We start from the raw sequence: 24,960 nt of genomic DNA, 5'->3' as shown, positions 1-24,960 counted from the left end.
TGTACATTATATTTTACATGTCAAAATAAAATGCATTCACAAAAAGATCGTCACAACATAATAACAACAATAATAATAATAACTACGTATCCGAATAAAATAAAACAGTAAACAAATTAAAATAAAAAAAATATAAAAACACTTTCTATAAATAGAAATATTTGTTTCTATAAATAGAAAACTTCGATTGAGGGAGTGCTAATATGTTTTGGTGCGAGTGCTTTTTTCGTATATGAACATATATCGGGTGTGGCCTGTAACACGAGTAAAAAAATTAAATGTAGGCTGTACTTCTCAAACTAACCAACATTTGTTCAGCGACTTTTAAAAATGATGAAGTGTTTAGACTTTCTATTTTTCATACAAAATTAATATTTATATATTATATTCAATGTACACTGTCATCAGTGTAATTGACGTTGCTTGTCACGCTTTAAACATAGCAAAATTCGCAATACATTGCGTCTTAAAATAAACTTTAAAACGTTCTAAAAATAAATATACAATTTATTTTTCAAAGTTGCTGAGCAAATGTTGTTTAGTTTGAGGAGTACAGCCTACAGTTTAATTTTTTTCTTGTGTTACAGGCCACACCCGGTATATGCATGTGTTTCCTGACAAATGTACCAATCTGCAATATATAGATTCACGGTGGAGTCAGTATATATTTTGCTGTACTAAATGGTGCCTGCAGCTTGCAGGTAACCGAATATTTACAACAATTACAATGGTCTCAAGCCAGAAAAGTGCATAAAGCTTAGTTCATATACAGGGCCCGTACTTTTCATGCCGTTGACGCAAAAATGACGTAATTTAACATACAGGAAGTTGTTTTACAATACTACAAATTTAGATAACTTACTTATTGACGGGTATCAAAATAAATACTTGTTACGAGAATAAAAGCTTGTTACGCTGTTAAAATTCAAAAATATGTAATATTTAATAAATTAATAATCTATTATTTATTTGAGTGACAATAACATGAAAGTCAGTTAGAAGTTTCTGTACTCATTGTCAAGTATAACTTACGTAAAGAGGTTGATAAATGATTAATTACTACGAAAATATTAATTGGAATCATACTCTATGTAGCGTGACGTCATTTTTCTGTCAATGGCATGAAAAGTACGGGTTCTGTTCATATAGAATTGGCACATAATTAGCAATGTTTAAAAAATAATAATTCCATGGCGGGAAAAACATTGACAATTACAGTTCAATCTTCAAAGTATTAATGGTGAAAATATTATTTCTCTAGCTTTATGCATTTTAAAGTTTTCGACCATGAAGATTGAGAACAGGAAATTGATCGTGCACAAATACTTCGAAAATTCTTATCGATCCCGGACAAAGACAGTCCAAGTCGCTTAAGATGCTGAAAGCTAGTATTCGTAGGGTCATAAAACGTTACAAGGAGACTATCAGCGGACAGGAAAATACAAACTAATTAAGAGGTCTGGGACAAATAACAAGATTTTGGGGAAAAAAGTTCCTAGGTTACTCATACAAAATTTAGGACGGTCTAATCACGATTTATCCCAACAATTCAAAGAAACTTAGAAAAATAAAGATGATTCACCTCAGAGGTGGCTATAAGAGCTATCGAGCTATAAAACAGTTTTTACAGTACATATGGGGCTACTTTATAGCACTAGTGCGAGAAGTAGCATATTATGTTACTGTGTCGAACATTTAAAGGGCCATATGTACTGTAAAACGTTGTACGATACATGTGCGAATAGGTAATTCGCAACTCGTGTCGATTTAAAACACTCCCTTCGGTCGTGTTTTAATTTATCGCCACTCGTTTCGAATTTCCTATTTTTCGCACTTGTATCGTAATGTAATATTGTTTATTTTGATTTAGGTACACCCGCCATCCTGACTGTCACTGAAGTTTTAAAAAGTTTTCTTTATATTAAAAAAAACCGTCTTTATGCACATTCATATCAGGCGCGTTCCACACAGAACGAGCTTGGAGGCGAGCGTGGAAATTTACGCCTTCACGCATGTGAACATGGTTTTGCCTTGTCTTGTGCTAAGCATGTTCACAGACCGAGCTGCTTTGCGTGACAATTTGTTCTTGAGGGGGTTTGTGTTAAAGACCTGTTGGTAAATACAATTGCACGAAATGTTTGTATCCTGAAGTATTAAATTATATTTACGACTATTTCTTATATGATACGTTTAATAAGATATCTCTTGGATGCTCTATAAGCGATTCTCTTCCCTATAGAGCATTTTGGATATACCTACACTACTTACGCAAACTTTATTTTCATGTAACTCTTAGACTAATTACAGTAATTACTGTACATTACATAATATAATAATAGAAATACGTATAAAAAGAGATTGATACTTGACTCTACAGTCAAACTTAATACAGTTTAGTAGAGATTTGTTAAATTGTAATTTTAACATTTAATTATAATTAATAATAGCAGGTTATGTGACTGCTACATAATGAAAGGCATTAAAACACAAGTGTGGGTTTAAAAGGACCACATGAGTGTTTTAATGCCTAATTATGTAGAGTTACATGCACTATTTTATCTACACACATATTATAAACTTTCTATGATATATTCACTAACCCACATTATAGCCAACATTGAGGCATCGTTGCTCTTTTGGCGGAACACGCGGATATGTGGCAGCGTTTCGGAAATATGTTTATCGCTCATTTTTAACGAAACTTTTGCTAAAGTTACTTTAAAAAACAACTAAACAAACTCATTGTATACTTAAAATTAATTAAGAGATAAACTGTAAGTACGACAAATGGCGGTAAATGATAACTTTTTTCACGCATGTCACGAACTCGTAGTTTTTTAATTCAGAGACAAACTAGAGTTGGGGGGGGGGGGGGGCTTATTTCCGTATCGTTCGATACAAACTAAATTGTAAGATTTGTCAAAATTGTATGCAATTTACATTTCATGTCGAACAAAAAGGCATCTCGACTGATATTAGAATAGAGGTCTAATCGAATTCCTTTTTTTTTTGAGATGTTCGAAATTTGAATGTCAATACCAAATCGATTTTGATGTAGTAATGAAGCAATTACAACATTTTTACAGATAAGAAATTTGTTGTAACATAACAGTTTATGTTACAACAAATTTCTTCGTAATGTTGCCCATTATTTACGGATTTTTAAGGCACCATAGAAGGTTTATCATATGTGTGTAGATAATAGTATTTTATGCAACAGTTGTATAATAAGGGTCAAAAAAGGCGAGTGGCGTGAGTTACAATGCGAGCCGGAGCCGAAGGCGTAGGCGAACATTTTAAAGGAATACGCCACGAGCATTTTTTGACCTACTTATACAACGTTGTATACAATACTTTTCCTACGAGTCAACAAAAATAAATCTTAATTTAGGCAAACAAAGCAAAAGTATATAGCCAAGACGCGCGAGCATACCTTGTTACGCGCCCGGCCCGCCCCGGGCCGCGGCCGGCCGGTCAGCGACACCTTCTCGTAACTCATGAGGCCCTGGTACTTGCTACTTGTTAAATTAAATTTTTGGATAGTTTTTTCTCGATTTTGGGCACGGTGACTAACAAGCAACGCTAAGCGGTCTTCATAGTCTATGGGTGTTGCTATATTACGGGTGTCACTTGCGTGTTTCTGACTTATGAAGTGATTGTTTTTACTATGCAACCAAATGAATATTTTGTAAGTTGGCAGCAATGCACTTAGTTTAAAACTGTATTCGTTTTGATTTTGTTAGGTTGGTAGCCATTAATCGCAGTAACGTTATAGCGATTAAAAGCACAAGAGCTGTTATGAGGAATAGACAATATAGACTTTTCTTGAAACCTTTAATGTATGTTCTTATATTCGTGTTCTTCTTCTTTATTTGCCATGCCCTAACGGACGTCGGCGACCACCTTTGCCATCTCGCTTCTGCTCTTGGCCATTCTTGCCAGTATGGCTGCGTTATTCACGTTCGTCCATTTCTTAATATTGTCAAGCCAGATGAACCTCCTTCTTCCCCTTCCCCTCTTGCCATCAATTTTTCCTTCCAATATTAGTTGTAGTATATTATATTTGTCATTTTTGTATATATGTCCAAAATAAGATATTTTCCTTTTTTTCACCGTAACCAAAACCTCCAACTTTTTCTCCATTATTTTTAGTACTTCCACATTCGTAACTCTATCGGTCCAGGATATTTTTAGCATGCGCCTATATAGCCACATTTCGAATGCGTCTATTTTCTCTTCCATCGCTTTATTCAGAGTCCAAGTTTCGCAGCCGTAGAAAAGCACTGATAGTACATAGCACTTTACAAGTCTCCAACGAAGTCTTAGGTTGATATCCTTATTAGTGTATATAGACTGCATTTTTATAAAGGCGTTTCGCGCAATCTCTACCCTGACACGTATTTCCTGCTCCATGTCCCAGTCCTCGTTCAGCCAGCAGCCCAAATACCTATACTTTTCTACCTTCTCTATTGTTATATTCGTGTTAATGAATGCATAAATGACAGATAACAGTAGAGGAGTAGGAAATAGTATTTTATGCAACAGTTGTATAAGAAGGGTCAAAAAAGGCGAGTGGCGTGAGTTACAATGTGAGCCGGAGCCGAAGGCGTAGGCGAACATTGTAAAGGACTACGCCACGAGAATTTTTTGACCTACTTATACAACGTTGCATACAATATTTTTCCTACGAGTCAACAAAAATAAATCTTAATTTAGGTAAACAAATTACAGCAAAAGTATATAGCCAAGACGCGCGAGCATACCTTGTTACGCGCCCGGCCCGCCCCGGGCCGCGGCCGGCCGGTCGGCGACACCTCCTCGTAACTCATGAGGCCCTGGTACTTGCTACTTGCTAAATTAATTTTACAGTACATATGGGGCTACTTTATAGCACTAGTGCGAAAAGTAGCATATTACGTTACTGTGTCGAACATTTAAAGGGCCATATGTACTGTAAAACGTTGTACGATACATGTGCGAATAGGTAATTTCCTATTTTTCGCACTTGTATCGTAATGTACTATTTTGGACAGTTTTTTCTCAATTTTGGCCACCGTAGCCTACGGAGACTAACAAGCAACGCTAAGCGGTCTTCGTAGTCTATGGGCGTTGCTATATTACGGGTGTCACATGCGTGTTTCTGACTTATGAAGTAATTATTTTTACTATGCAACCAAATGAATATTTTGTAAGTTGGCATCAATGCACTTAGTTTAAAACTGTATTCGTTTTGGTTTTGTTAGGTTGGTAGCCATTAATCGCAGTAACAATAGCTTATAAAAGCACAAGAGCTTTTATGAGGAATAGACAATATAGACTTTTCTTGAAATCTTTTATGTATGTTCTTATATTCGTGTTAATGAATGCATAAATGACAGATAACAGTAGAGGAGTAGGAAAACAAATAAAACGTTTGTCACAAGCTCGGCTTGCAAGTGAGTCGAGTGCGTCCGAACACTCTAGTGGTATACCTACCAATAGTAACGTTAGAACATTTTCCTACATCTCTACTGTTATCTGTCATTTATGCATTCATTAACACGAATATAAGAACATACATAAAAGGTTTCAAGAAAAGTCTATATTGTCTATTCCTCATAAAAGCTCTTCTGCTTTTAATCGCTATAACGTTACTGCGATTAATGGCTACCAACCTAACAAAACCAAAACGAATACAGTTTTAAACTAAGTGCATTGCTGCCAACTTACAAAATATTCATTTGGTTGCATAGTAAAAATAATTACTTCATAAGTCAGAAACACGCATGTGACACCCGTAATATAGCAACACCCATAAACTACGAAGACCGCTTAGCGTTGCTTGTTAGTCTCCGTAGGCTACGGTGGCCAAAATTGAGAAAAAAACTGTCCAACAATTTAATTTAGCAAGTAGCAAGTACCAGGGCCTCATGAGTTACGAGGTGTCGCTGATCGGCCGGCCGCGGCCCGGGGCGGGCTGGGCGCGTAACAAGGTATGCTCGCGCGTCTTGGCTAATATACTTTTGCTTTGTTTACCTAAATTAAGATTTATTTTTGTTGACTCGTAGGAAAAATATTATAACTCACGCCACACGCCTTTTTTGACCCTTCTTATACAACTGTTGCATAAAATACTATTTCCTACTCCTCTACTGTTATCTGTCATTTATGCATTCATTAACACGAATATAAGAACATACATAAAAGATTTCAAGAAAAGTCTATATTGTCTATTCCTCATAAAAGCTCTTGTGCTTTTATAAGCTATAACGTTACTGCGATTAATGGCTACCAACCTAACAAAACCAAAACGAATACAGTTTTAAACTAAGTGCATTGCTGCCAACTTACAAAATATTCATTTGGTTGCATAGTAAAAATAATTACTTCATAAGTCAGAAACACGCATGTGACACCCGTAATATAGCAACACCCATAGACTACGAAGACCGCTTAGCGTTGCTTATTAATCTCCGTAGGCTACGGTGGCCAAAATTGAGAAAAAACTGTCTAAAAAATTAATTTAGCAAGTAGCAAGTACCAGGGCCTCATGAGTTACGAGGAGGTGTCGCTGACCGGCCGGCCGCGGCCCGGGGCGGGCCGGGCGCGTAACAAGGTATGCTCGCGCGTCTTGGCTATATACTTTTGCTGTAATTTGTTTACCTAAATTAAGATTTATTTTTGTTGACTCGTAGGAAAAATATTGTATGCAGCGTTGTATAAGTAGGTCAAAAAATTCTCGTGGCGTATTCCTTTACAATGTTCGCCTACGCCTTCGGCTCCGGCTCACATTGTAACTCACGCCACTCGCCTTTTTTGACCCTTCTTATACAACTGTTGCATAAAATACTATATTATCACTTTGATTTATTTCGTCAGATAATATTTGAGCGCGTGCTAATGCACCGCACGTCGCGGCAGCGCGAGGCTCTCGTGTGGAACAGCTGGCCGGGCGCTCTGGGCTCGCCGGCTACGTACGGGGACTCGCGCGCGCAGCTCCCGCGCGGCGCGCCCGCCCCCCCCCCGCCCCGCCCCACGCCCGCCCCGCCCGCTCCACTCCAGGTACGTGCGTCACTACAAGAATAAGCGATGCAGCCGCTAGAGTGGGACAGCTGGCCGGGCGGTTTGGGCACGCCGGCCAGGGCCTATCCCGCAGCTCCAGGTACATGTGTCACTATAGGAATGCTGGAAAGGCGCTGAGCACGACGGCTACTTTTGATGACTCGCGCGAGAAGTTTCCTTGTAGTCACGCCCGTTCGCCCAGCGTCTTTAAGCTATAAGTTAGCCATACACACATAGCTTTATCCGTCAGATCTGTTTGGCGGACATATCCGTCAATGTATGGTGAGAAATAGACACGGATTTGCCTGCCCAATGTCTGTCCGCAGTCCGTGCTCAAAACTAACGGACCGGACACGGAGTAGATAGATCCGAGAGCCGACTGCGCGCCTGTGTGTAGTAACGGATGTGTCCGCCGGATCGCACCTCAGTTGCGCTCTAACGCTACGGCACGGCAGTACGCACGCGCTCATTTAAAATGGCTTTTAGTGAAAACAAAGTGTTTTGGATAAGTTTTATAGAGCATCAGGTTGACTCGAAGGCTGATTCATACATTCTTTAAAAAAAATTAAAAATCGACAGGTTCATGAATCGATATATCTTTAAGTAGGTTCATATGGCTATATAGTGGTCGTTTTGCTAGCCATTGCTTTACTCGAACTCTTCTCCGTTTCCTTTCTTCGATACATATAAAACGGCCACATATATAAGCCAGTTTCTGTTTAGAAAGAGACATTGTTGCAGACGACCATTACTGGTTGAATCCGGATCACAACTGATGTCCGTCGCCATGTTTGGCAAAGTCTCGGTTCAGGGGGCCAACCGCGAAAATCGAAATTTGCAAATTGCGGGATCTTTCTCTTTTACTCTCACTAAGACGTAATTAGAGTGACAGAGGAAAATACCAGCAATGGACGAACTTCGATTTTCGCGGTTATAGCCCAGATCAGGGCTACCGGTGGACAAATCTGTGCGTGCGGTGGACAAAGCTATATGCGTCGCTGTAGGCACATAGGTACCTAAATTCTACATGAGTGAGCACCTACTGGACGGATTACATTTACTTTACCATCTTTTTGCATACAAATTTTAAATAATTAATTATTTCTTTAACAGGCGCCCGATGTGCCGCACGCCGCACCGCCGCCCACGCCAGGCACGTCGTTCACCGCGCTGCTTTACGTTCAGGCCACGTCGCCCGCGCTGCACCGCCTGCTGGCCAGCATCGCGGCCAGCGAGCACGCGGAGAAGGTAATGTACCGACATACCGTCCGTATATCGTTGAGAATTACAGACCCATAGCCGTTCTTCCAACCCTTGGCAAGCTGTTTGAGTCCATACTTCACCGGATTCTATCTTCACAGGTTCGGCCCTTTTTGTGTGACGCGCAGCATGGCTTTCGGCCAATAAGTCGTTCGGTCAACAAGAATCTGTTGATACTGACTGACAATCTTGCTCAGCATCTTGACAGAGGTATACAGGTCGATGTCATCTATTTCGTTTTCTCGAAGGCTTTCGATCGCGTGGATAACGATGTGCTGCTTAGGAAACTTGATGAAATTGGTTTCTCTCCCAAGCTACTAGCCTTTTTTGCCAACTATCTTCGCGATCGGCAGCAATTCGTCCGACATGGCTGTTTTGTCTCGACTCCTTACCACACCCGGTCTAGCGTGAGTCAGGGCTCCATCTTGGGGCCCTTGTTTTTCGGAATCATGATTAATGATCTCAAATCGGTTCTTCGGGCGGCTCAATGTCTCTTGTATGATCATGATCTGGAGCAGCTGGTATACAGGATAGGGCAAAGAACTGATTGCGAGACGTTAAAGGAGGACATCGACCTGGTGTTTCGTTGGGAGTGTGCACAATAAACTTTATTTCAACCCAGTCAAATGTTGTGTGTGTACATTTAGCCGCTTTTGTTCCGCTTCTTTCTTTCTTTCTTTCTTCCTAGCGTTGTCCGGCGGCATATTGCCACGGCTCAAGGGAGCTTGGGGTCCGCTTTGACAACTAATCCCAAGATTTGGCGTAGGCACTAGTTTTTACGAAAGCGACTGCCATCTGACCTTCCAACCCAGAGGGTAAAATTAGGCCTTGTTGGGATTAGTCCGGTTTCCTCACGATGTTTTCCTTCACCGAAAAGCGACTGGTAAATATCAAATAACATTTCGTACATAAGTTCCGAAAAACTCATTGGTACGAGCTGGGGTTTGAACCCGCGACCTCCGGATTGCAAGTCGCACGCTCTTACCGCTAGGCCACCAGCGCTTTCGTTCCGCTATATATGGGTATTATATACTGGGGTCAGAGCCGATAAATCGTGTCTTTTCCGTCAAGGATCTGGGCGTAGTGTTCGATGCACGGCTAACTTTTCACGAACATATTTTTTCTCCCGCTAAGAGCTCCTTTCAAAGGCTGGGTTTTGTAATCCGAAACCTCCGCGATTTTCATGACCCGGTGGCTATAAAAATGGTTTACAATGGTCTAGTAAGGAGTAAGCTGGAGACTTCGTCGATCATATGGAACCCCCAAGAAACGACGTATGCTTAACTTCTTGAGAAGGTCCAGAAAGCGTTTTTATGTTTCCTTTATAAAAAAATATCATAATTCTATCCGTACCTGTACCCACCAAAGTATCTTCTCGGCTCCCTCGGGTACAATTCCTTTGAGGAGGCGGAATTACTAACTCCTTGTCATGGCATGCCGAGCCTTGCGTGGGGAGTCAGACTGTCCCGAAGTTGTCTCTGGTCGCGTGCGTCTGTTTGTTCCGGACGTCCCGAGAATGGCCCTCAGAGCCCGACAACGCGACCTGTTGGCCTGTTTTGCTCAATGAGCTCTCTATAAATTAATCTCATAGTAAAACGCCTACTACCTTCAGGGATTTTTTTAATGGTTTCATAATGGTGATGGAGCTAAGGACAGGATTAAATTTCAAAATGGCGATCGGCCCTCGCATTTCGAGCGATGGCTCGTAAAGTGATTAATGGCAATGATAATGAACCCTCGTGGACGTCAGCTGCCGTTCCATCGGTAGGTTGAAAAACGGCAGCCAAAAAAAATATTTCATCGTATCCCGATTGAAACTTTGTCAGAAGAAATCATATTATACATCGCCCTTAATCACTTTAATATAATGAAGATCCATTGTATAATAATTATTCATTATAAAAAGGCAGTTACTTAAATAAATAGAATTCGTAGTGATGACATTGTACCAACACTGTAGAATAAAAAAATTGGTTGCAATTTTGTATTAACATAAATAGTAATTATTTATATCAATGCTAGCGTGAACAAAACGCTTTGTTTAATTTTTATTAGGAAAAAATTCAGAGTGTACGATTTTTTTATTAAGGGGGGGCTCAGTGAAAAAAAGTTGGGAACCTCTGGTTTAAACTAAGGATGCTAAGCACACAGCTGACAGGTGACGAATTGGTTCAACTGTAATGTCATGTAAACATTTTTATCAATAAAATAAATAAATATGTATAAATGTCTGCACTGTGCGTACATACTATCCTACTATTAGCTATTATATACTCGTAGCTCTTTGTCTAACTATTAATGAAAAGGGTAATAGTACGATATATGTAGTTCCTCTCAAAAAATTTGGGCCCGCATGAAATTAATCGTCATTAATGCTCACTCTAAATACATACTAACATATTTAACATCCCCATAATCTAGCTTGTTCAATAACTGGTAACCACGTCAAATTAAGCTCGATACGCGCAATGTGGGGAAATAATTCGCGTAATTTTGTAAATTGATACAGTTATACCTTGTGGTGTCCACACGAACATAATAAAAGACTTAAACGTTCTCGAAGGTGAGCGCTGTTCTAAGGGTGTGGGTCGGGGATTGAAGGAACCTTTTTTTAGGATTTTTGCTCGTATCTGGAAGATTTGTACGAGTAGCATTATGATTACCTTTGATATAAGTTTCTACAAGATTGGTCATATTTATTGTTACTCTACTTTGGGTGTTTAAGGTAATAAAGTCAAATTTCATCTACATCAGTTCAACGGTTATTGATTTTCCATACAAACTACCACCCCCCTTTAAAGAATGAATACTGATATAAATACTAGTCCTTTCCTGGGGTTCCGACTATCTCTATACTTTTGAATTAAAGCGGTTTAGCGGTTAAGTGTGAAACATATATTTTACTATTTTGAATAGATTTTTGTATTTTTATTTTAAAACGGTTTCAATGCGATATCATGAATGAATTCTGCATCCTTGGTGTACTAACTTAGTTGATGTAGATGTTAAGATAAATTTAAGAGCCCCCAAAATATCTCAACATCCTGCAGCTCTTAAAGTATTGACCAAATTTATAGGATAGGAAATGTTGTGTAGAAACTTTTGCCCGAAATAATTATACTTTCTTGAATTGTAGACCCTTTCCTGCAGTATTGAGATGAAGTTCCAAAGAAGAGTATTGATTAAAGACATGAGTAATAAATTGTGAGTGTGTGACAGGTGGTAATCGTGTGGGACAGCGACCGCGCCGCGCCGTCATTAAAGTCGCTGGCGCGCGCCGCGGGCGACCCGCGCGACCCTCTGCCCGTGCTTGTCATAGACGCTACTACTCACTATCCTGGGTAACTATATAATTATTCTAAACAGCTTTTTATTCATCTAGTGGTAATCGCGTCGTTTCTGAATTCGCTGGCGCGCTGCGGGCGACCCACGCGAGCACGCGACCCTCCGCCCGTGCTCGTCATACACTCTCTATAGTCACTAATATCCTGGGTAACTCATCATTACAGTTATCGTCTAGTCATAATCGGGAGTAAAGTATTTAAGTAAGATAAAAGTAACAGTAGGTATTTTAGGGCCAGTTGCACCAACTACAATTAGCGGACTGATCAACGTCAGTCAGGGTGAACTATGAAATTTCCCATACAATATAACCCTTGGACTAGCTCTCAGTGTTTTTTAAATTTAACTTTTTTTTTTCTTCTTTTCAAATTTTTAGAACATTCCCTGGGCTTGTAGTGTAAGACGATATTATTTGTCAAATTTCATAGTTCTAGGCCAACGGGAAGTACCCTAAAAAATATACGTTTTTTTGCGGCTTAAACGGCCGTCTCTTTTTTTACTTTAGTCTCTTCATTCGTCTTTTTTTTTTCTTTAGAAGTTTGATTTTTTCACAGCTTCAAGGGACTGTAGACCTGAGTATATAATTTCAACTCGATACCTCCACGCGCTCCCGAGATAAAGAGTCTTGGCCAACAGACGCTGACCGACCGGCCGACAAACTATCGAAAAATAATGTGGAATCCCAAAAAAGAACAACGAAAAAATCAAAAATGTGTGGACTTTTTACTGGACTAAAAAAAACCAGAACCTGTATAAAAATCTGCTTATCGTTTCCTACTCTATAAAAGTAGAAAAACAAAGTCTTGAAAGGTAGAAGACGGGGCCTCTAATAGTTTCTGAGAAACAAGATACCTATTTTTGGGTCCCATACAAAAAAAACAGACTCTATTTTTTTCTGCTGTCAATATGCCTTATTTCGAAAAAATGTGTACCACATTTATTGTTCCTTATATAATTATCTATCGTATAGCATTTTTCAAAAAATTATTTTCTGAAAAAAGTGCGAATGTCCTCTTTTCGAGCCATCCAGCCCACCGTGAGACGGACGGAGGGTCAACAAAGTGATCCTATTAGGGTTTCGTTTTTTTCCTTTTGAGGTACATAACCCTAAAAAGAGAGACTAATGCAAAAATGTACATTATGATACAAGTGTGCTAAGTTGGTGATTACACACGAGGCGATATTGTGCGCGCGAGCTGTAAGCGACCGCGCAATAAGAAAGCCGATGTGGGTAATGACCAATGCACACGCGTTTCATACGACGTTTTTCAACACACTTGCGAGGAAAAAACAAAACTTTTTTTGTCAAAACAGTAAAAGTACAATTTTCAAAATGGTGGCTTACAGTTTTAACATCGAATAATTGCACCAAAGCGTGCTGGGCTTGTAGGCACATATTCGCCAGTTCATAGAAGTAAGCTACCAACACGTTTTCCAAAAAAGACTGGACGATTTTGCTGATTTTCATATGTCGCCAAATATTTTTCACTCGATTTTGATGGTAAAAGGCTATCGTTCTCGGCTCTTGCCTCTATTAGTATTACTGGCAGCGTCAATTTTATGTGTTCTTCATTTTCAATGCTTCAAATGACATTTTCGTCAATATATAAACTAAAAACTTGGAAAACTATTCTAATTTTATGACAAATACGGAAAATGGCTGGCTCGTTTTTTTTACGCACGATTCCAATGCGCGCGCAAGGCAAAGGCGCGCACGAAATCGACAAACAGCCAATAAAAAAAAAATGTAAAAAAGTTAATATTTTCGTATTTCTATTCGACGGATGGCGATCAAATCGATAAAATGTAATGTTTATTCATTAATGTAATTTATGTGATAATTTAATATATAAATTATGTTTGGTGTGATAAAACCTCTTTGAACTAACATTTGAAACCAGATAGTTGGTTAAAAAAAATTTTATTACTCGACCAAATAAGGAAGGCTCCGATTCCATGCATATTATTAGCAATCAGTTACCTTCGTAACTCAGTCAGATAATATAACGAAAAAGCACGAGTGTTATAATATACTGAAAAAGCACGCGTGTTTAATATCTAGGATTATGAGCCAAAAATCGGTGGAATAAAAACGTCGTTTTGAGCAAGTGTGTTGAAAATAAATATTATAAGACATAGGACATTATTACACATATTTTGTCATTCTCTCTGTCAGGGAGGGCGTGTCGGCGCGCTGGCAGCCGCTGTGGGCGGTGCCGACGGCGGCGGTGTTCTCCCTAGACGGCGACGCGCCGCTTCTGGCCGAGGAGCTGGACTTCGCCTTCCGCGTGTGGAAGGAGTTCCCGGAGCGCATCGTCGGCTACCCGGCGCGCTCACACTTCTGGGATGAGGCTAAGGTGCTTTCTTTGCCGATTTTGAACCTCTAGTATTCTAACAGAGTCCGACGGGCTAACAGACAAGCTTTACTTCGTATACCGCGTGTGAATGTAATTCCCGGAGAGGTTGAGGTATTATTTTGTCGATTTAACGTTCCCAGTAATTAAGTAGTCCTTGCGGAATCCATGCAGTACACTCTGCAGAGACGCTCAGAGGCGTCATATCCATAAATCAGTGGAAGACGGTAACCCGGCTAGAGTTTGGAAATTTTTAAAGTCTCTTGGAGTTGGAAAATGTACACAAAATTCCTGTTCAAAAGATATTAATATTGATCAGTTGAATCAGCATTTTTCCACTTCTTCTATCTTTAGTGGCCCTGCTAAGTTCAGGACGCTTGATTATCTTTCTTCGCTTCCAACTTCAGACTCTTCTCCTTTTTCTATTACTCACTTTTCCAGCATTGATGTTGAGAAGACCGTTGTATCTATTGCGCCGTGGGTGTCGACAGCATTAGCTGTAATATGATTCTTCCACTCCTTGACCTCCTTGTTCCTGTCATTACCTGTATTTTAGATTCTTCAATTTCCAATTCCGTTTTTCCTTCACTTTGGAAAGATGCTGAAGTTATCCCTTTACCTAAGAAATCTAATCCTACTACTTTCTCTGATTATCGTCCTATCTCTATCCTTCCTTTCCTTTCCAAAGTCCTTGAGCGCTTAATTTTCCAACAGCTTCTTTCCTTTCTCAACAATAATGATCTGCTTAATTCTTTTCAACCTGGCTTTCGTTCGGGACATAGTACGGCTACTGCTCTCGTAAACATCACGGATGATATACGCTTCGGTATGAATGATCGTAAGTTAACAGTGTTAACGTTGCTGGACTTTAACAACGCGTTTAACACTGTTGATTTTGACATTCTGCTGGCGATACTGCGTTCTCTCAACATATCTCCTGCTACAATTGAGTAGTTTCGTAGCTTTCTAACTGGTCGTCGCCAACGTATAAAGGTAGATTCTTCCCAGTCATCCTGGTGCAGCACGCTCGCTGGCGTACCGCAGGGCGGCGTGTTTTCTCCTTTGTTATTTTCTTTATTTATTAATTCCATTACCCTCAATCTCTTTTCATCTTTCCACCTTTATGCCAACGATCTTCATATTTATTCACAGGGCTTGCTTAACGATCTATTAGCTGTTATTTCGTCGACAAACAGTGATTTACAACGAATTTCTGAATGGAGCAGCATCTATGGATTAAACGTTAACCCAAGTAAAACTCAAGCCATCGTTATTGGGAGCCCCAGACTGATTTCGAGAGTAGACTTTAATAATATCCCACCAATAATGTTTAACGGAGTATTGATTCCTTTCTCTCCCCATGTGAAAAACCTGGGAATTATTATGGATAGCACTTTTTCTTGGATGCCCCAGCTTAGCGAAGTTAGCAGGAAGATGTTTGTGTCAGTAGCTTCCCTGAGGAGACTCCGTAACTTTCTTCTTATCCCCGCCAAAATTACGCTTGCCCAGACGTTGCTTCTACCAATCTTGGATTACGCTGATGTCTCCTATATTGATATATCCGAAGAGCAACTCAACAAATTGGAGCGTATTCAGAACATTTCGACCATGTGTCTAGCTTTCGTTCGTAGCTCAAGTGGCTTCGTATTCGGCGTAGATGTAACCTTCACACTCTCTGTCTTCTTTATAGCATTATTATTATTTTTTCTTTTTAGCTTTATTTGTATTGTATTGTAGTCGAAAAGCCACTGTGGGCGGTATCCATGGCGACGGTGTTCTTACTGGCCTTACTGGGTGGTACGCTGCTTCTGGCTGTGTGACTCACTCGACGCACACACCCGTGGAAAGAACCGAAAAAATTCCCAGAATGCGTTAGGGTAGACATACTACGCGTTTAAACTTCTAGAATGAAGCTTTGGTTATACAATGTTTACCGATTATGAATCAAATCTGGCGTGACACGGCGCTATAAATTAATTAGTGTAAAAGGCTGCAACGTCTAGTAAACAGCTTTTTAACCACTTGCTAAAAAAAGTGAATTCGGCATCATGATAACATGTACATATCTGTATATAGAACGCATGGGGCTACAGCAGCAAATGGGGCGGCGCGTACTCGCTCGTGCTCCCGGGCGCCGCGCTCGTGCACCGCGCGTGGCTCGCCGCCTACAGCGCCGCGCCGCCCGCGCTGCGCCAGGCCGTGCGCCGCGCGCGCAACTGCGAGGACATCCTGCTCAACTGCCTCGTGGCGCACTACACGCGCCGCCCGCCGCTCAAGCTGGCGCAGCGGCGGCGCTACAAGCACCACCGGTACAGGTGACTGCCGTACTACTCCCTACAACTGCAGGACATCCTGCTCGACTGCCTCGTGGCGCACTACACGCGCCGCCCGCCGCTCAAGCTGGCGCAGCGGCGGCGCTACAAGCACCACCGGTACAGGTGACTGCCGTACTACTCCCTACAACTGCAGGACATCCTGCTCGACTGCCTCGTGGCGCACTACACGCGCCGCCCGCCGCTCAAGCTGGCGCAGCGGCGGCGCTACAAGCACCACCGGTACAGGTGACTGCCGTACTACTCCCTACAACTGCAGGACATCCTGCTCGACTGCCTCGTGGCGCACTACACGCGCCGCCCGCCGCTCAAGCTGGCGCAGCGGCGGCGCTACAAGCACCACCGGTACAGGTGACTGCCGTACTACTCCCTACAACTGCAGGACATCCTGCTCGACTGCCTCGTGGCGCACTACACGCGCCGCCCGCCGCTCAAGCTGGCGCAGCGGCGGCGCTACAAGCACCACCGGTACAGGTGACTGCCGTACTACTCCCTACAACTGCAGGACATCCTGCTCGACTGCCTCGTGGCGCACTACACGCGCCGCCCGCCGCTCAAGCTGGCGCAGCGGCGGCGCTACAAGCACCACCGGTACAGGTGACTGCCGTACTACTCCCTACAACTGCAGGACATCCTGCTCGACTGCCTCGTGGCGCACTACACGCGCCGCCGGCCGCTCAAGCTGGCGCAGCGGCGGCGCTACAAGCACCACCGGTACAGGTGACTGCCGTACTACTCCCTACAACTGCAGGACATCCTGCTCGACTGCCTTGTGGCGCACTACACGCGCCGCCGGCCGCTCAAGCTGGCGCAGCGGCGGCGCTACAAGCACCACCGGTACAGGTGACTGCCGTACTACTCCCTACAACTGCAGGACATCCTGCTCGACTGCCTCGTGGCGCACTACACGCGCCGCCCGCCGCTCAAGCTGGCGCAGCGGCGGCGCTACAAGCACCACCGGTACAGGTGACTGCCGTACTACTCCCTACAACTGCAGGACATCCTGCTCGACTGCCTCGTGGCGCACTACACGCGCCGCCCGCCGCTCAAGCTGGCGCAGCGGCGGCGCTACAAGCACCACCGGTACAGGTGACTGCCGTACTACTCCCTACAACTGCAGGACATCCTGCTCGACTGCCTCGTGGCGCACTACACGCGCCGCCCGCCGCTCAAGCTGGCGCAGCGGCGGCGCTACAAGCACCACCGGTACAAGTGACTGCCGTACTACTCCCTACAACTGCAGGACATCCTGCTCGACTGCCTCGTGGCGCACTACACGCGCCGCCCGCCGCTCAAGCTGGCGCAGCGGCGGCGCTACAAGCACCACCGGTACAGGTGACTGCCGTACTACTCCCTACAACTGCAGGACATCCTGCTCGACTGCCTCGTGGCGCACTACACGCGCCGCCCGCCGCTCAAGCTGGCGCAGCGGCGGCGCTACAAGCACCACCGGTACAGGTGACTGCTGCCGTACTACTCCCTACAACTGCGAGGACATCCTGCTCGACTGCCTCGAGGCGCACTACACGCGCCGCCCGCCGCTCAAGCTGGCGCAGCGGCGGCGCTACAAGCACCACCGGTACAGGTGACTGCCGTACTACTCCCTACAACTGCAGGACATCCTGCTCGACTGCCTCGTGGCGCACTACACGCGCCGCCCGCCGCTCGAGCTGGCGCAGCGGCGGCGCTATAAGCAAGACCGGTACAGGTGACTGCCGTACTACTCCCTACAACTGCAGGACATCCTGCTCGACTGCCTCGTGGCGCACTACACGCGCCGCCGGCCGCTCAAGCTGGCGCAGCGGCGGCGCTACAAGCACCACCGGTACAGGTGACTGCCGTACTACTCCCTACGACTGCAGGACATCCTGCTCGACTGCCTCGTGGCGCACTACACGCGCCGCCCGCCGCTCGAGCTGGCGCAGCGGCGGCGCTACAAGCACCACCGGTACAGGTGACTGCCGTACTACTCCCTACAACTGCAGGACATCCTGCTCGACTGCCTCGTGGCGCACTACACGCGCCGCCCGCCGCTCGAGCTGGCGCAGCGGCGGCGCTACAAGCACCACCGGTACAGGTGACTGCCGTACTACTCCCTACAACTGCAGGACATCCTGCTCGACTGCCTCGTGGCGCACTACACGCGCCGCCCGCCGCTCGAGCTGGCGCAGCGGCGGCGCTACAAGCACCACCGGTACAGGTGACTGCCGTACTACTCCCTACAACTGCAGGACATCCTGCTCGACTGCCTCGTGGCGCACTACACGCGCCGCCCGCCGCTCAAGCTGGCGCAGCGGCGGCGCTACAAGCACCACCGGTACAAGTGACTGCCGTACTACTCCCTACAACTGCAGGACATCCTGCTCGACTGCCTCGTGGCGCACTACACGCGCCGCCCGCCGCTCGAGCTGGCGCAGCGGCGGCGCTACAAGCACCACCGGTACAGGTGACTGCCGTACTACTTAATTCTTGCCGTAATTCTGTGAGGCTGTCGCGCAGCCTGCTTCTCTCCGTCCCATCTTCTTCTACAAAATTTTACAACACTTCATTTACTTTTCAAGCTGTCCGACTCTGGAACTCCTTACCCGTTGGCATTAGATGCGCTCAATCTTATGCTGTGTTTAAAAAATCACTCAAAGAACATTATTTATCTCTCCCTTAGTGTTTATATAGTACATAGTTATTTTTACTCTGTGGCTGACATGCTGCTGTCATATTTAGCTATGTTTCGGTTAATTTTATATATATTTATATTCCTTATATGTGTATGTTTATTCACTGTAATTGTGTGTGTGAATCTAGGCTTCATAATGGTTTAGCAACACCTACTTTTTCGATTAACTTCTCTATTTCCGCTACCCAAAGGTTGTCTGGAAGAGATCGCTTTTTAGCGATAAGACCGCCTGTTGTCTGCCTCTAAATTTAATCAATGGTTTATTTTTCTTGTATATTTTTACTGAGGTGTGCCAATAAAGAGTATTCTATCTATCTATCTACTCCCTACAACTGCAGGACATCCTGCTCGACTGCCTCGTGGCGCACTACACGCGCCGCCCGCCGGTTTTTTTATAAATACGTATTAAGAAACAAACAGTCTTATAAAACAGATAGGGTAAAAAGTAACAGCGTTCTAGTAATAGACATATAGTTTACTTATTGCCTATTAGTTTAGTATTATGTCACTACCCGTGAGTTCCTATAATTGGCTTCCTACGTCTACTATATTTTTTATGTTAATTGCACAGCTAATCTTATCAGCAAAGATATCAGCAAATAAATAAATAAATAAAAAAAAAAAATTACTATAGTCTGTATCTTTAGGTATTTAAAAAAAGGTAAACAAACAATTTGTACATTTTCGGGTAGTTTTAATATTTATTGGTTAACCAACCAAATACAAAACCGCCTGGATCTGTCACTGAACGACCTGACTTTAAACCTACATTATTTGATCATGTAATGTTTTCATCTACCCTCAGCTGCCTTAAGGAGCCATTTGAGGGTAGATTTTGTTTACCTTTTTAGGGTTCCGTAGTCAACTAGGAACCCTTATAGTTTCGCCATGTCCGTCTGTCTGTCTGTCTGTCTGTCCGAGGCTTTGCTCCGTGGTCGTTAGTGCTAGAATGCTGAAATTTGGCATGGATATATAAATCAATAAAGCCGACAAAGTCGTACAATAAAATCTAAAAATTTAATTTTTTTAGGGTACCACCTTACACGTAAAGTGGGGGTGAAATTTTTTTTTTCGCTTCAACCCTAGAGTGTGGGGTATCGTTGGAAAGGTCTTTCAAAACTAATAGGGGTTTTCAAGAAACATCTTTTGATAAAGATAATCGCTCCGGAAGAAAAAAAAATGTCCCCCCCCCCCCCCCCTCTAACTTTTAAACCATAGGTCCAAAAAATATGAAAAAAATCGTGGAAGTAGGGCTTAAGAAAGACATTAAATGAAAACTATAGCGGACATGATCAATTTAGCTGTTTTTGAGTTATCACAAAAAGTTTTCCCTTCATAGTATAAAGACTTACTTTAATTAGGTACTGATTATGCAAATTTGCCTATTTGTTTAACTTGGGTGAAAGGTACCGTTTCATCCCTTGATTAACAATTTACTATACTTTTAGCTCCAGTTTAGCTTATTGTGAAGGAAGAGTAACTACGGAACCCTACACAGCATGGCCCGACATGCTCTTGGCCGGTTTTTTTTAAATACCTAAAGATACAGACTATAATTTTCATAACAAAATGTACGCAAGCACTTCAGTACAAGTATTTTTTTTTAAAGAAGAATCTACTAATCCTTACTTCATACACATCGGCTCTAATTTGCTAAAGTCCACATTCCTGTCAGGTCACCATGGAGCGACCCGGAGCACTTCGTGCAGCGGCAGTCCTGTCTGAACACGTTCGCGGCGGCGTGGGGCTACATGCCGCTCGTGCGCTCCGTGCTGCGGCTCGACCCCATCCTCTTCAAGGACCCCGTCTCCACGCTCAGGAAGAAGTATAGGAAGATGGAGCTGGTCGCTTCGTAATTAGATTTCCAGTGAGCTCGTGACTTGTAGTTGTGTTTATGGGGCGCACATTCTTCGAAAGTAGGCGTAAGTTGCTATTGATGCAACCGGCCCCTGGAGGCCACTTGATACGGCCATCGCTAATTAAATTATAGCAAATCTACCATTAGTCTGGTTAGTATTGACTCACGTTGAAATTGTCGACGTTTGTCTTTGTTAGCGATGTGATTGGCGGTTAAGAGTTGAATCGATGAACAGTTAATGTCAAAGAGTAATGTAAGTATGGTAGTAAATGTAAGTACTTGTTTCATAAAAAAAAAATCTGCTCTAATATTATTACTAGCTTCTGCCCGACATCGTCTGCGTGGAATGATGAATGAAAAAACTACCCTCCTTCGGGCCTCAGACTATCTCCATACCAAATTTCATCTAAATCGATTCAGCGGTTTAGGCGTGAATATGTATAATATTAGTAGGGATTAATGCCTCTTCAGAATTTTAGTTCTTTAAGCCGTTACAAGCATCTTACATACGTAGGCGAACAACTCGCGAACGCAAGCGAAGCGATGCGGCGCGGCGCCTGATGCGGCGGCCGAGCGAATTTACCACGAATGCGAAGCAGCGAAGAAGAAACAAACCGTTGATACGTATGGAAGTATCCTAGGTGAGCGATCTTGGCGCGAACGCGAAGCAAAGCGGCGCGGCGCGGCGCGATGCGATGGCCTTGTCCGACGTGGGTGCGTCTGTATACACGTGCACGCGGATTTAACGCGTGATATTAGGAACATTCCCAAGGGTTAGATAAATTGATACTAGTTATCGACCTTATTCCTATTTAGTAAAGTTCATTTTTGTATTGTGTGCTTTAGGAAATTGTCGTGAAATTTAAAAAAAAATAATAAAATACCTAGGGGCTCTGTAGACCTCGCTTAATAAGCTACATAGTTGAGTCATTATCACAGCGAACTCACAATGGTCTTAAGTGCGATAGACCCTACTGGTACTTAAGTCCTTTATCTCAATTTCCAATAAAAAAAACGAAACGACAAAAAGAAAATCTCTAAGGGCCGGTTTACACATTGTTAAGTGGTAGTACATACATTCAATGTAAACAGGCTGTAACTACCAAACCTGCTAAAATATTACGAAAATCGGTTATTAAATGCGACCTGCAGAGGAGAACATCCGAACAATCTGAAACGGAGACCTTCGCTAACGCTCTGTCTAAAAACGAAACTAGGGGCTCTGTAAGTTGTAGACTAGGCTAGCGTCGCGTTCGCATGTTTTCGCCTACGTAAGACGCCGTCTTAGCTAGTTTAGCAAAAAACTGAAATCTGGAGTTTTTCCTATTCTAATCTACATAAGTCTTAATAATAATAAATTTTGTATAGCATAAGACAAGTACATGTGATGTTTTTAATGAAAAGGTACCTACTTACACTTTCGGTGGTCGACGACTTCGATTTCTAATGGCATCCTTACCTCGTTCATAACAACAGCACACTGTTAAGAGGTAAGTGTAAGTGTTGATACGCAGAATACAAGTATACAAGGGGTCCCATAAACACTCGATAATAGGTACAAAGAGGAGTGAAAGAAAACTAATTTTAAGTAACTATCAACTCTAACTCATTATGTACAATCAGCTGCAGGGGGGGTGGGGTGGGGGTTTCAATTATATCTGATGAATGAATGAAGTTTTTATTGTCACTCATAACATACATGATACATAGGACTAATCGTTATCTAATGAGCATACATCGCAATCGAGGAGGCATTTAGCGAGCACGTCTGTTAGTTAAGATTTGCCATTGGGCATTAAGTCCACCATTTGTACATTGTCGTACTTATATATTTTGTGCAATAAATTTTTAATAAATAAATAAATAATCGTATTTTACTAGTTCATACACCTCGACCAAGGTTGGAACGGCCGCACCTCAAACGGCGCAAATTTGCTGCCATTGATTCTGGTTGGAGACCCTTCAGGCCTTGGGGACCCGGAGCACACTGTATGTTTGAGAGCTAGCGAAGCGTCTCACTGATGTTACGGGTGACCAGAGGGCTGGTTCCTTCCTTGCCTTACCCAGCATCTGGGCACCCTACCATCCGGCGCCGAGCAATAGTTCGTTACTTTTAGCATTAGAAAGAAGATAAGCGATTTTGACGTGAAGAATACTTGAAAAATAAGTCACGGCAAATATGTCACAAATGTCACAATTATAAATCATATACGATCATTTTCATTATTTTGCTTTCATAAGTAATAGTTGCTGATTTTTAAAAGACTACTTTCAATAAAAAGACATGTCAGAATTGCTTACCGAATTCTAATGCTAAAAAAACGAATATATACGCTATATAGTTCTTCGTGTTTGTCTTCAGCAGCAGTATCGGAATACATAGTAACGATTCACCATTAAAAAATCACCCTGTATATTGACGTTAAGTACCATAACGATCTGGAAATGGACAGGAAAATGTCAGTGTAAGGTGTCAATAGAGATTTTTTCAGAATTATTTCACAGTCACACCATGCACAAAATATAGCACCAGAAAATTAAAGACTACAGCAAAACGTAGACAGCAGTTATTTATTGACAAAATTCAATCGGATATTCAAATAATTTTTAAGAAAAAAAACGACTTCAATGAGGGAGACCGGTGAAAGAAAGAGTATTGTTGACTTTGGATTTCATACAATGAAATTAAAAAGACAGCGTCTTCTACGCCTAATTATGTAGAAAAGGAGGTAAAATGATTTTTTTGCCACTGCACCCACCTTGACACATTTCAGATTTGCCCTATGGTTGACTGGTAATCTTACCAGAGCCGCAATAGGGTAGGTATTCGACTGTATTTAAAATAAATTATTCACAACATGCATATATTTTTAAACGCAAGTTCTATTTAATAAATAGGAAAGACATATAAAAATATTATAATAATAAAAATGGCTATAAGTATGCTTAAAAGAGTTGAGAAGTTCCCTCAATTCCTCATGGAATCCATTGTTGCAAAATGTTGTTCGGCGAATCGTTGTCTGCGAATTAATTGTCGGAGAATCATTAGGTACCCACGCAACTGTCACAGTGGCACTAATATGGAAGAGTGATAGAGAGAGAGATGACTACGCTACGCTACGCGGCCTGTTGTCATATAAATTCCACAGTGGCTAATCGTTTTGACGTTTGAGTTCGAACAAAAATAAACTGATTTGACTAGCAGGAAAGTACCTTATTGTCAACGTGGTGAAATAGATCCCCGGTTACAAACACTTAATACAAATACTTTATTTTCGAAAATTAATTGATTTATTCTCAAACTTTACTAACTCACGTGCCCGCGTTTTGCCCCCTCGAGTGCGATGTTATGCTAATGACTTAATGAGTTGCTTTATGATTGGTCATCTCGCATTATTGTTCGTTTACGGGACAACCTGTATAAAAGTAGGCGTTGATTGTTACTTTATTTGTTAAACTATCCAATATCTATATGTTACTAGTTAAAGTAGATAAGTAGGTATTTGTCATATCACTATCATATACCAAATAAATGAAGAAGACGAAAGAATCCAATGAATAATAACACTTTCATTTCCCACTACTTATATATCCTGTGTTAGTACTTACTAATTCTTGGATACATTAGAGTATTTTTCGTAATGTAAGGCTAAGATGGTCGGCTTTTTATCATTTGTCACCATGCCTGTCACGTTCTAAAAAGTATGTAAGTGCGAAAGTGACGGGCATAGAAGTGATAAAAATGGAAACATACTGCCACGGTCAGTATTTATGTCGTAATCATCGACAAAAGGGTTAGTACCTAGTTAGGTTAAAGGCGCTTTAGGTAAAAAAAGTTAAGCAAAGCTATTTTTTTGTATGGTATGGTAAAACAGCGGATACACACGCACATGCAACTATAATACTATACCAACTGCCATAGAAGTGTAAGATAGTGTCGAACGTAAAATGATAGTGCTATTCATTGCAAGGTGTGTAATGGCTGGCTAGTTGCAGCCTTAACCTGTTGTACGTCACAGTGTGTCAAAACACAACCACCTACTATACCTACCAAATTGTCGCAACAGAGCAAAGGTTAGCAGTTTCTTCACAAAATGA

The 24,960-nt window shown here is 42.4% G+C and overlaps 1 protein-coding gene across 1 annotated transcript in view; it reads left to right on the top strand.

Moving 5' to 3' along the window:
* LOC133518995 (exostosin-1) overlaps window positions 1–24,427 on the top strand; it is a 39,264-nt gene extending 14,837 nt beyond the window's left edge. Inside the window, exons 5-10 of the mRNA XM_061852833.1 lie at window positions 6,859–7,041; window positions 8,155–8,289; window positions 11,521–11,642; window positions 13,820–14,000; window positions 16,074–16,312; window positions 20,680–24,427. Coding sequence (XP_061708817.1) covers window positions 6,859–7,041; window positions 8,155–8,289; window positions 11,521–11,642; window positions 13,820–14,000; window positions 16,074–16,312; window positions 20,680–20,860 — 1,041 coding nt within the window. The 3' untranslated portion in view covers window positions 20,861–24,427. The remainder of the gene's footprint in view (window positions 1–6,858; window positions 7,042–8,154; window positions 8,290–11,520; window positions 11,643–13,819; window positions 14,001–16,073; window positions 16,313–20,679) is intronic.
* The last annotated feature ends 533 nt before the right edge of the window (window positions 24,428–24,960 follow it).

This window comes from Cydia pomonella, chromosome 6 (genome assembly GCF_033807575.1).
Source record: "Cydia pomonella isolate Wapato2018A chromosome 6, ilCydPomo1, whole genome shotgun sequence".
In the NCBI taxonomy this organism is placed as follows: Eukaryota; Metazoa; Arthropoda; class Insecta; order Lepidoptera; family Tortricidae; genus Cydia; species Cydia pomonella.
Note: the sequence above shows the minus strand (reverse complement) of the source record. Positions and strands in the feature narration are given on the sequence as shown.